The 13,474-nt window shown below is 40.2% G+C and overlaps 1 protein-coding gene across 1 annotated transcript in view; it reads right to left on the reverse strand.

The window, feature by feature from the left end:
• LOC125395974 (C-type lectin domain family 2 member D11-like) overlaps positions 1-12,873 on the reverse strand; it is a 188,574-nt gene extending 175,701 nt beyond the window's left edge. The window contains exon 1 of the mRNA XM_087904111.1: positions 12,759-12,873. Coding sequence (XP_087760237.1) covers positions 12,759-12,858 — 100 coding nt within the window. The 5' untranslated portion in view covers positions 12,859-12,873. The remainder of the gene's footprint in view (positions 1-12,758) is intronic.
• Positions 12,874-13,474: the final 601 nt, after the last annotated feature.

Consider the following 13,474-nt stretch of genomic DNA (forward strand, 5'->3'; position numbering starts at 1 on the left):
GGGGAGTGGGAGGGTGTTGGGAGGGGGGGTGGAAATGGAAACTTTTATAACTTAATAAAATTTACTAAAAAAAAAAAAAAAAAAAAGAAAGGAGATGCCAGGGTTGTTGTTATGGCATAAGTGGGACCCTGGTGGGTCCCATTTGGGTGAGGGAGGACTGGGCTAGACAGACCTTTGTGGTGAGTTCTTTGGCAGGTGTGTCCAAACTGTGTCGGGTGACAAATACACCATGCAAACAGAGTTTGAGTGTGAAGTTCTATGAAATGAAGAGAATAGGAAGGAAAGAGCAGCCTGGGTACATCCTGGCCATCCCAAGGTGCTAGTCTGTGTGCAGGTGTGAAGGTCCTTTTGAGAGACAAGCTCTGTGCACTCTCTTCTCTCTTCCTTTTCTATCTTTCTCTCTGTGAGGCAGCTCTCTGTGGGTGGCCGGGAGCTGCGCAGGAAACATAGCCTCCTCCTCTTAATACCACAATTTTGGTTTTAACAGTTAAACCTAGCCTTTTATGTCCAAGTCATTTCATCAGTTCTTAGCCAATATAGCAATTCAAGGTGGGTTCCACTATGATAAGCAAATAGATGATGGAGGGAAGGGCGAGAAAGAGAAATGGAGGGGTTCATGTGCTATTGAAAGAGACAGATCTGCAGAAACGAAGGAAGTTGGGAGCAGGCTGATGTGGGTGGCCTGTTTGCCACTCTGAACCAGGTTGACTTCTTGGCCTATATTTCCACCAAAGGCCACAAAGATGCTCTGGGTATTGGCCACTACCTGTGGCCATTTTGGTGTTGAAGGGCCATACTGCTGCCAGGACTATGTTGGCCTGAGTGGCCTATGCTGCCACCAGGGGACGTGATGTTTTTTTAGTTAGCCTTGGTTGGACTGAAGCTCCTTTTCAGACCAGGCCAGCCTTGGACTCATATCCTCCTTAGACCTTTCATGTCAGGCTCCATGACTTTACAGCAGTCAGGGTCTGTGTTGAATTTCATGATTACAGTAACCTAGGATAACTGGGTTCTGGTCATTTATCTGACAACACACTGATGTCCGAGAGCCATGCTGCCTCTGGTACCATGCTGATCTGAGTGTCATGTGCTATCCAGGGCTATACCTCAGATATTGCATACGACCATTTCTGGGTTTGTGATAATGTTTCTTGGCTTCTGTTACCACCGGAGGATGTGTAAATACCCAGGGTCTGGCCTGGCACCTGAGGCCAAGTAGGGGTCTGAGGGTCATGCAGCAGCTTGGGGTCATACAAATCTGAGTGTCCTACACTGATACTCAGGGTCATGGTGACATCTGTGCCCTGGCTACAGGTGAGGACCTTGTCTAAGTCTTGGCCCTACTGAAGACAGAGTCTTTTGATGTGTCTAAACTGAGGACAGGCTGGTGTTGTGCCCAGATCACGAAGCCCAGAGAGAGACCACCAGAGAGGCCCAGACTGTAATAAGCAAGGTTTAATCAGCACAATACAAACATGTTTGGAACTCATCTCCATCCCCATTACAACAAGATAGAGAGGAGTTGTATCTCCTCTGTGAGGTAAGCTTTTAAAGGCATAACTACAAAGAGAATCTTTGAAGATGCTTTGGCACAGGTACAAGGACTTTTGCTCCCTCCCATTCTGTTAAGTCAGCTTTTTCCTTGTTTTTAGAGCAAGGCCACTGTTCTTGAGTTAGGCCATATTTATCAGCCTATACCAGGTGGCTGGCTGAGCTGAGCTACGTGACCTTGTGCTCTTAATCTCCTGGGTGGGAGAGGGGAAAGCCATTATCTTCCTGGGAAAACATTCTGCTAGGAAATTTCTTCTTGCCCCTTTGAGAATAAGAGGTGAGTGTCCCACAGACTTAAGCTAATTAGGATACGATAATTATTGAATATATTTGTTCTTATTGTATATAATTTTGTATTAGGCTTAGAACTCTCTTATTTAAGAATAAAGGGGGAGGTGCTACTGGAAGTCTTACATCTAGTGGCCTTTTATACTATAATAAGCCAACATAAAGCATGTGTCTTCCCTCTTTCTGGTTGCAGGATTATGTTTCTGTTCTCCGTTCAAGTAGAGGATTCTGATTTTTGAGTTTACCCTTAAATAAATAACCATCTATTTCTCAATTCTGAGCTAGTAGCATCCTTTCACACCTGGGCACATCTTTAGAGGCAAAAAGGGCCAATAAAGACAGGGGTTATGATTTCTAAAAGGAGAGAAGGGAAGTTTATATCTTAAATTACATTTGTGTGGCTAGTTAAAATAGAATATTGTAATCAAATAATTGTAGAAAAAGGGAAGGAAATGTGGCAACACTGTGCACTTTTAAAGCACATTTTTATGCTTCTGCAGTGACTTAGAACACAGTGCTGTGGAAACCATGGCAACCAGAGTAAACTTCTGAAGAAAAACAAGTGGCATTTTATCTACATTAGCAATTTTGTCAAACATTAGCTGATTAAAGGGGACCTCTCAGCTCTAGAGATGAAATCTAAAGTGTCTAGATCAAAGGAAAAATTTATGGCTGTGTAGTATAAAATCCAGAGGCTTAGGCATCCAGTCTGGGACAAAGCTGTGGAGATTTGTTCCCACTGATGCCCTAGTGCAAAGAAATTCCTTTCTCCAGGACAGATTAACTCATCCATAGCTTTTTACTGTATCTGTAAGGGTAAAGGCACAAACAGTTAATTAATTTCCTAGACTAAGGTCTTGGATCAATAAAGCCGAGGTGAAGGTAAAATGAGGTTGACCTCTTCTAACTCAATTGTGGGAGAAGTAAAGGTACCCAGTATATATTCTATATATCAGAATTATACATGCTAATTCAAAGTCATCTTCCTGATTAACCATAGATATGTGTGCCCAATATAAGGAGTGCTTTCATGAGATAAATACACAGGCAGTAAAAACACCCAAAGCTCTTCTTAGGGAAGAAATGATGTTTTTTTGGGAAGAGATCAAGTAACTCATAAGAGAAATTCCAGACAGGATCAACTGGTTTCCATAACCAATAATTCCACCATCTTCCCAGTTGGAGCTCCTTACAAGAGAATCACTCATCTGGTAGGTTGGACTATTGAGCACTAGTTTCTTGTATCTCTCATGGTCCTTGACAGCAAGTAAGCATGGACTACTTACTACAAGGAGGGTCCATAACTCAGATAAAATTATGACCCTGCTAATGGCCTCTCATCTTCCCATAGTCATAGGACTATATCCACTATGTTCATATAGTCATAATCCACTGTCTGTTGCACCAAGCAGACAATTTCACCATCTCCAAGGGAAATAACTGGACCAAAGAGGTGACTAGAGCCATGTGACTCTCAGAGTCCTGGATTCGTGTCATACATCATAGGAATCCTTACTTTACAACTCACATCCTTATGACCATCCCCAGACACTGGAAAATTCTGTCCCACCTGGACCAGCTCTTTCACCATTACAGGCAGGCTTTGTCTCATTTCATTAAAACCTATTTACTACTAACCACTGAGGGTTTTCTTTACTAATGTCTATCACTGCTTCTTGGACAAAATGTTAAACCTCTAATCTCAGCTGCAGGCATCAGAATCTTCCTTTCCACTCCCATCAAGTCAGGGAATCTCTACCTTCCTGGAGAGACATTCTATCAGTCAATCTGTCATACATCTTTGATAGAGTCCAATTAATAATTCAACAGTACAAATTCTTTCAAATAATGTTTTAGCACCCACTGTCATTGATTGTGTTTTTATGTGCCAAATCAGCTGTATCCTTCTTCAGAGTACTAAACCTTCCTTGAAATAAATTACTATTAGTCTGTACCATGTCTAAAGGTGCCTAAGTTGACTGAGTTTTGTTAGTTAGATTGTTTGTATCCTTTTTCAGATTTCTGACCATTTTGTCAAGAAGCTTGGTATCAATGTGTAAAGACTGTATCATGTCTAAAAGTACCTCAGTTGATTGAGTTTTTTCCATTAAGTTGGTCATATCTTTCTTCAGATTTCCTACCTCTCTTTTGAGAAGTCTGGTGTCACTCTGGAAAGACTGTTCTATTTCTAAAAGTGCCTCATTCTGAGCCCTATTGTCAAACCATATTTTTAAGAAAAATATATTGAGGATAAGACTAATCCCCAGAATCAAAAATAGTGATGTAGAAGGGACATCATATAAATCTTGTAAAACCTCGTACATGGTGTAAGTAAAGAGGCTTATTGAAACCTTAGGTGATTAGGTTATCTAACATATTGCCCTTTTACATGAGAAACTTATGATTTGTATTTTGGATATTAAATCTTGCCTGTGGTTTACTTAGCTGGATTAGTTGCAATAACCGGTGTCAGTGGCCACCTACAAACAAACCTCTAATCTGGGCTTAGAGTTGCTCCTGAAGTCATGTGACTGGTCTGAATCTGATTTTAGAGTAAAATGCTGAAAGATATGTTTAGATTAAGAATATTTATTTAATAGAAATCATAGACCATGTATACCACAGTGGGTCCTGATCGGTCAGCATTCACAGGAGCACAGGGATAACAAATAACAGAAGGGACCCAGGAAAGCGTATTATCCCATCTGAGTTTTCACATGGTGCATGGCAATGGTGCACAGTCACCAGGGCAAGCAAACAGGGACTGGAAGCCGCTCTGAGGTGTGTAATGATAATATGTAAGATAATGTAAAGAACCGCAGCTGATCTTTAGCAAGAAAAGCTGCTGCTGTACAAGAATTCTATATCAAAATGAACTTTTGTCTCTGTATATAGGCCACGGTCAAGGTGGACTGAACTGGGTGGCATGCAGTAGAGCCTGGGTTTCAAAAACCAAACAGTGGGCACCAAATGATGATGGAAGTCACAAAGTGATCCTATACCAGATCAGAATTATGAATAATAAAAGGGTTATCCATTTAAGGGAAAAACCTTACAGATCACTGTCCTTAGATAACAGTCCTCTGCGTGAACAGGAACAGAATCTAGCAGCTGGAAGTGGGAGCCGGAAGCAAGAGAGTGGGCATGTGCTTTACAACTACACTTAGAGTATCAGAGACGACGCACAAATGGGCTGGTATCTTAAAGGCTATTGGCTGAAGGAATGGAATATGCTTCCACAGCACCCTGCCTTTCCAACCCCCTCATACAGGGCCACATGTTCTATCCAGTAGTCAAAAGTCCAGTCCTCCCAAACCCCAACAAAAGTAGAAAGCCAACATCCTTTTCCTTACTCACATACTGCTACCTACCTCCTAGTTACCCTCTACATTTTGCACTCCTGCTCCCAGATTTTCTGATTTAAAAGTAAACCTCTTAATTTTGAAATAAACCACTAATTGTTTATAATGCTACAACTTGACTTTGCATTCTACAGATTAGGATTATGCTCTAGGTCTCAAGACCACTAAAAAAACTAGACACTTGAATACTCCTTCTAATCTTCTTGCCTCTAGTAATATTGGTAAGTTGTAACTGCTGTAACTGATTGGGGAAACTATATTTCCAAGTTAACTTATATGTCTAATTTAGATATACCTGACAAGTAATGTCACCCTAATTCTCAAGCGCCTTTATAGATTTGACAGTATGGCAGTTAATTAAAAAGCTTCTTATGATAGAGAGACATGCCAGCTCCTGCTGCATTCTGTGGCTTCTCCAAGAAGATCCAAGGCCACAGAAAAACTTCCTCCTGGAGGTTTGCTTTAGATGTGGTAAATTCAACCACATATCAATAATTATCTTTCATCTCATCAGCTGCTTGGACTCTTCCTAGACTAGACAACAGTCAGGGAGTTGGTCATTTTATCCTGCCAAGACAGGTAAGGTGATCTTTCAAGATCCCTGTCCTTCACAAACATCAGTAGCTAAAGGCAAATACTGCTTCTGAGAATTGTTTTTGCCAAATACCATGGAGAGACTTCAGGTTGCCTAGTTAGATGAAAAACTGTCTCACCTCTACTCATTTATTTATCCCTCATTAAATGTCTGATGGCATTTAATGACTAGAGTGCTTGTAGCTCATTTATTTATTAGTTAAATTTCCTGCTAAAAGTAAAGGCAGATATGCCTTTTTCATAGTAGGCTTCAAGTCCACAGGCTTCAAGTACAGGATTAGCAGGTTTCAGATATAACTTCAGAGATTCAGAGTTTTAATTTTCCTCTGACTGTTTTCTAAAATACTCATGCCTTTAAACCTAAAACCATAGCATTTTGCTATGAAACAAAGATATAAATTTGTTTCAGTTGTTTTACAGACGCCTGCAGGTTCTTGCACAGGTCCACTCTTCCTGCTAGTCTCATGCCAAGGCCAACTTGCACAGGGTCCTCCATAAACTGCCAGCACCTGTACCAGCTTCTGGGACTTCACTATTGGTACCAACTCTCTGGGCTCAAGTGGGCACCTATTAAAGATACTTGGTCTGTTCATCAGCTGGGATCCAATATCCTTTAGTTATCCAAGATATCCCAATGAAGGATCTATCTGCTCTTCTTCCTGGTACATTCATCTTTGACAGTACAACTCGGACTGGTATGAATAATCTATTTTTATTTTTTACCTGCTTGCTTTTTCTGTTTCCTCATGAAATAAATGCCCAAGGTCTCCAGGATGACTGTTAACTGGATGCTCCTCCACTCACACCTCCTGTTGAGTGTGAGCCCACCAACTCCTGACTTCCCTTCTCTATATCTTTCCATGCTCACAGAAAGCAGCCAGACTTCAACTGACATCCAAATACCGAAATCATGTAAGATGTTCTGTTGGAAACTCCACCCCAGCCCCTGGCATCCACATACCCAAAAAGTCTGGAACATTCAGGTAGAAACTCCACCCCAAGCCCCCTTCCCCATTTCTGTCCAAGCCATGCTACATTCCAGAAAATCTGCCAAATGATGATCTCCTCCCCAAAAGATGCTTAGTTGCACTCCCACAGGGATTACAGCTGCCCCCAGAAAACAGATGAGTGGTTTTCCAGACTTCCTTTTTCATGTCCTCTCTGTGGGGCTAGAAAATCACCCAGGAGTGTTGTATTCATTAAACCTGGGCTTCTTCCAATTCAGTTTGATTTGGTCTGACTTGGATTGCTGAGTCTGCAGAGAGGATGATCTGGGTGCAGAAACATTTTTCCACCTCTTTCCTCCCAGTTACAATCACCCTCCTCTTCCCCATAAACAAATGGGGTCCTTTGGGGTTATCATTGCTACTTGTGGTTTGAAAGAAAATGGCCCCCAAAGGGGCACTACTTAGAAATATGGCTTTGTTGGATTATGTGTGGCCTTCTTGGCAGAATTATGTCCTTGTGGCAGTGGCATTTAAGTTAGAGTATATGCTCAAGCCATGCCTAGTATCTCAATTCACCTGTTGTCAATTGTTCAAGATGTAGGACTCTAAGCTCCAGAACCATGTGTGCCTGCACATTTGCATGTCCCAACATGATGATAAAGGACTAAACCTCTGAAACTGTGAGCCAAAACCTCAAATATTTTCCTTCATAAGAGTTCTCACGATCATGGTATATTTTGACAGCAATAGAAACCCTAACTAAGACAAAAATATAATAGTGGTTTCCAAGATCAATACAAGTGTAGTTGCCAGGATACAGTGAAGTTTGCATTCTATACAGGCTACTAACAGTTAATATCTAATACCAATTGTCCTATCAAGCCTTCATGCTTCCTTGACTACTAAGAGAACATACAGAAAAACATAAAGCTGCCTGAACACTTTACTGCCTGAGAGTGCATTTGTTTCTTAGAAACTAGAAAGCACATTGTGACCCAGGAGCCATGGACTCAAACCTGAAAAACCTAAGGCACATGACTCTCAAGACAGCTAGGCCAAGCCAATCCATAGTTTTCTACATACTCCCTCCTTCTTTGTTTACCTTTGATAAACAATCAAGTCAGGAAAGGAGAAAACATTATTTGAGTACTTCCTACTGATTGGGGGCATCAAAGTTCTTGGGGCAAACTTGACCTGGACTATCAGGGTATATTTAGGTTTCACAGGCTTCTGGTTTCATAACCAGGGGCTTAAAATCCTGTGATGGCAACTATTTAAAAGTCTGGGTAGAAATCTTTTGAATCTGCTATTGAAGAATGTCAACAAGAAGTTTACAAGTCAGGGTTATAATTAAATTTTCTTAATTTATATTTTTAAAAAGGAGATAAGGGGTGTTAAGAAAGGCAGTATGTGGACCAAGTAGTGGTGGCACATACTTTAATCCCAGAACTCAGGAGGTAGAGGCATGCAGATCTCTATCAGTATGAGGCCAACCTGGTCTGTAGGAACTAGTCCCAGGACAGGCTCCGTAACTACAGAGAAATCCTTTCTCAAAAAACAAAACAAAAAAAGTGGGGAGGGTCTCTAATCTTATTTTGGATTGCTAACCATTCATCTGTCAGAGGTATCAGAACTGTTCCTTACATTTTTTGAGCTCTATCTGGAGTTGTTGGATCTTATCTCATGGGATCTGCAAGTTTACATAGTATCTGGGTACCAGAACATAGGGGATTTGAAAGAAATTTCCAAGACTATCCAGGAAGAGAGATAGCTCTTGGGAGATGTTCCCTGAAGATAAACACCCTGAGAGATGTTTGAGAGACACCTTTCTCTAATTTGGCAGCCACGGACAAGCCCTCATTATCTGGATTCTACAGATTTGGGGTCCTGAATATCCTAGAATGATGACAAGAGACATTTCCCTAGTTCCTTGGAGGGCAACCCCAGGAGGTTCCCTCTGAAATAGACAGTTTCTCAGAGAGTCCTCGCTGGTAGAATGATACAAGTCCAAGGGCACTAATTGATGTGGGAGGTGATATGTTGCTGTGAGTATGTTTTATTGCCATTGGTTAAAAACAAAGCTGCTTTCAGCCAATGGCTTAACAAAGTAAAGTCAGGCTGAAAGAGATATATAGAGAAAGTAGACAGAGTCAGAGAGAAGCCACGTAGAGCCAGGCAGAGGTAGACAGCTCCACTGAAGCCCACTGAAACTTTTTCCATAGGCTACAACCTTGTGGTGATGCACAGATTAATGGTAATAAGTTAGTTTTGGATATAAGTGTATTGCTACTTATATCCAAAGTATAAAGATATACTTATACTTATAAGTATACAATACTTAAGTTATTGACAAATAGTATTGCAAATAATACAGTTTCTGAGTGATTATTTTGAGTCTAAGTGACCAGGAAGTGAACCAGCAACCTCTGCCAACAACTAATGCCTTGTTAACTGTGAGTAGCTTTGCCTTCCAATCTCTCTAAATGTTCTCTTTATATAATTTTTTTCTCTTACTAAGGGTCAGAAAAATCTACAATACAGCAGTTAATTGTTTAAATTTACATCTCAAAAGAAAATAGTAATAAATGAACCAGTCAGCCTAACAAACAATGACAGACACTGAAGACTTATTCTCTTCCTTCAAGACAAAACTCTGCTACTATGACATTTAGGTTAAAAAAAAGTCAATCACCAAAATACTATAATCTTATCTGGCTTCCTCTGTGTAGCCTAACTTTTTTAAGCATCCTTCTTGGCCTCCTGAGGAAGCCAACAAGGGTTGATAAAGGTTCCCAAGCTCTCCCCCAGCTTTCCAGGGGCCAGCAGCTAGAATCCCTGCCTGCTCCAGTTTTCATTGCTTTGTCTCACTGGAAACTAAAAGTTATCTTGTCCTTCAGCTTGGAGCTCTGTCAGCTCCTCAAATTTCAAAACTGACTTCACTGACTGGGAGACAGACAATACCTGCTTCTTTAGGCTATCAAATGATTGACAAATTCAAATGATAATTCTGCACCATTCATAAACTACTTTCTAGGCTGTTTCTTCTATCCTGCACTAAAAATCTGTCTCTCCCTCTCTTTATCTATTTATGGATGAGGCTACCTGAGCTCCTGGTCTGCTTGCAAAATCTTAGGGCCGTGCAGGAGCTACCAGTTATAGCATCCAAAACCCAGTCATAGGAGTAAGGGCATATTCTCCAGATTGTAAACATTCTAGATGGTTTTTCAGTTCGATTGGAGATGTCCATGCAAGCTAGATAAATTTTACTGTATAAATGTTTATTAACTCTTTGCATCTTTGCTCTCTGCTTTTATTTTGGCCTGAGTCTTTGCTGCCCCCTCCTGTTCTCTGCCTCTACTGTCCTTCTTTCCTCTATACCATGTTTAAAGAGTCTACTGCCCACGGTGGGCTGTTTCATCTAAAAATCTTGTCTGTCTTCCTGTTAAAATGTCCATTTGAATGGAAATGTGGCTCCATGTGCTTGATTTTTGACTGGTTTTTGAATGCTGCAAGGAAGGGAAGCTTGTTGGTTCCCAGCTGCCCAGCTATCTTAGACCCAAAATAATCACACAGAAACTGTATTATTTAAATCACTGCTTGGCCCATTAGTGCTAACTTTTTATTGGCTAACTTTTACATCTTAGTTTAACCCATTTCTATTAATCTGTGTATTATCCCATGACTGCAGCTTACTGGCTAAAGTTTAGGTGTCCGGTCTCGGGTGGGGCTCCAGAGTATCTCTCTGACTCCGCATTCTCTCCCCAGCATACAGCCTAGCTTTCTCTGCCTAGTTCTGTTCTTCCCCGCGATAGATTCAAAGTAGTTCTTTATTTATTAATTAATAAAAGCAAAACATAGACAGAAGGGCCTCCCACACCAAATGTCAATTTGTGTGATTTGTATGTTTTGCTGGCAGCATTTAAGATGTGTAGGCAGGCGTTGGATGACGATACAGATGGAGGCCCGCGTTGGAGCACCGAACTGAGCCCCCCACGATCCAAACGAGGAGCAAAAGGAGGAAGAAAATGACGAAGGACTGCGAGGGATACTATCACCCACTGACACAAGGGGTCGGATCTAATGAGAGTTTACCAAGGCCAAATGGACCGTGACTGAACGAGCATGTGATCCAACCAGATTCTCTGAATGTGGCTGGATTTTCTGAATGTGGCTGACCTGCAGTCTTTCCGAGAAGCCATTGACAATGACACTGGGACTGGTTTCCTCTGCATATACTGGATTTTTGGGATCCAGTCTGTTTGGATGCTCACCTTCCTGGACCTGGAGTGAGGGGGGAGGAACTTGGACTTCCCACAGGGCAGGAGACCCTGACTTCCCTTGGTGACAAAGAGGGAGGAGGAGAGGGAGGGGGGGAGTGGGAGGGCGTTGGGAGGAGGGGCGTAAATGGAAACTTTTTATAATTTAATAAAATTACAAAAAAAAAAAAGATGTGTAGGCAGTTGACTGACTGTTTCCTTTATCTGATTCCCAATTTTCATCTGACTGCTGTTTGAAATAAACCTTTGTCTCTTTTCATTCATACAACAGCTATTTTGTTTTCTTTAATACACCTATTATATTTCATGATGAACTATTTTTTATGGTTAAAGAGTTTCATGTCAATACTAAGAGAACATTAATTTAAAATTGTTATTTTTAAATTAAATATAAGAGGGATGAAACATAAAATTCTAGATCTATAAAGACAACTAACTTATAAACTGTTAATAATAAATTTGCTTAAATTGAAACTATTGAGGATAATTAGGAATGCAGGTTGAAGTATGTTAAGTAATATACATAATTCCTTACTTAACTCCCTGGCATTTAAAATGTTTAAGTTTTCCATATTAGACAAAACTGTGCCATGTCTCTTACTTGCTGCAAGGGTTTTGTTCAAATTACACTTTTGGATCATTTAGATTAGATTAGATTTCTTATACCAGATCTAAAAATCATTTACCTTGCTACCAAATTCCAAATAGAGGAGAGCTCACCAAACTGGATTCAAAGTAACTTTTTATTATTCCTTTGATACTCACTCTACGTTGACTGCTCTCAATAATCTATGGCCCATGTCTCTTGATTAATTAAATAAAAAATATATTAAGATGTAAAGTTTTTCAAAAATATAAAGGTTTAATCAAATGATTTTGGGGAATTAAAAATAAGGTCTAGATACATAAAACAATAATAATGCAGATTTCCTTCCCCTTCTATGATATCCTTATATTAAGATTTCAAAAGTTTAACATTAATAAAATTTTAAATAAACTGATACAACAATGATGCTTGCTATTCAGCCATAAGCTCAGGATCCTATATTCCCTGGTCATTTTTTAAATATAGACAAAAATACTTCTGATTTTAATGGATGAGTCTTCCTGACTTGTATGTATCCAATCTCCTAAACAAATAATTTGGTTACTGCTATTAACCAAAATTATTTTTAGGTTTCCAAACTTCTATTATGACTCAAAAAAAGAGTCTCCTTGCTTTTTCTATAACATGGATTTTATACAGACTACATGTAATAATAAAAATATTACCGAATTATCTGACATTTTTGCCTCATAAAAAAAGTTCTTATAAGCTTCAAGAGATCAACTTGGATCAACCATCATCACTGTCAAAATGAACTCAGATAAGTATTCTTTGTCAACAGTTTATTTTCAAACCCACCAATTTGGATTTTGGGGGCGGGACTTTTCTCCCTCCCTGACCTGGACTCCCCTCTCTCATCTACTAAAACCATACACACAAAATTCCAAATGTTCCCCCAAGCTATCCCCCATCCTCCCCTTCTCCCTTCTCTCTAACCATCTCCCCTTATTTCCACCCTCCACTCCCCATGCACCCAAGTTTGCCTGGCAATCTTGTCTACTTCCAATATCCAGGAGGATAACTATATGATTTTCTTCAGGTTCACCTTCTTATTTAGCTTCTCTAGGATCACGAATTATAGGCTCAAAGACCTTTAATTATGGCTAGAATCCACTTATGAGTGAGTACATACCATATTCCTCTTTTTGGGTCTGGGTTACCTCACTCAGTAAAGCGTTTTCTATTCCCATCCATTTGCATGCAAAAGTGGGAGTGGGGGAGAGAAAGTACATTTTAGAGCTCTAGCTCCAGGGCATGTAATAAAAGTTTTTGCTTTAAATTTTTTCATAATACTGTGAGCAAAAGGAAAGTCTATTTCATCTTATCAGCCTCCAGGGCAGAAAACACTAGCCTCCTGAGCTAAATCAAACTGGCATGGGCTCTCAGACTTCCAGGTAGCTATCGTTGGCCTCTGCCTTCCATGAGGCTAAACCTGGCAGAAAAAAGGAAGCAAAATAAATTTCCACTTATTTTATAGGCAAAAAAAAAAATCCAAATGTGCACCTGAGAGAAAAAGTTTCCTCTTTAAATTGTCTTAATTTCACATTCTACAGTTAATGTATATTTACTCCACTAGATTCACAACCGTTGAAAGGGTTATAAATTGCTCTGTCATCCTCTTGGGTACCAGCATCCTCTCTCTGCAGCCCTGTGCCCAGCCTTCCAACTCACACTCCAGGGGATTCTGCAGCGATCTCCTGGCCTTATCTCAGCACAGGGTTCTGTTGCTTATTTTTGTTTTAAAGACACAAAATTGGGTAAGGATGGATCAGGTGATTCTTGGAAGAGTGTAAATGGGATCAAAATAATTTGAAATAATTTCTCAAGGAATAAAAAACATTAAGAATA

Source organism: Myodes glareolus, chromosome 3 (genome assembly GCF_982192425.1).
Source record: "Myodes glareolus chromosome 3, mMyoGla1.1, whole genome shotgun sequence".
Taxonomy (NCBI): Eukaryota; Metazoa; Chordata; class Mammalia; order Rodentia; family Cricetidae; genus Myodes; species Myodes glareolus.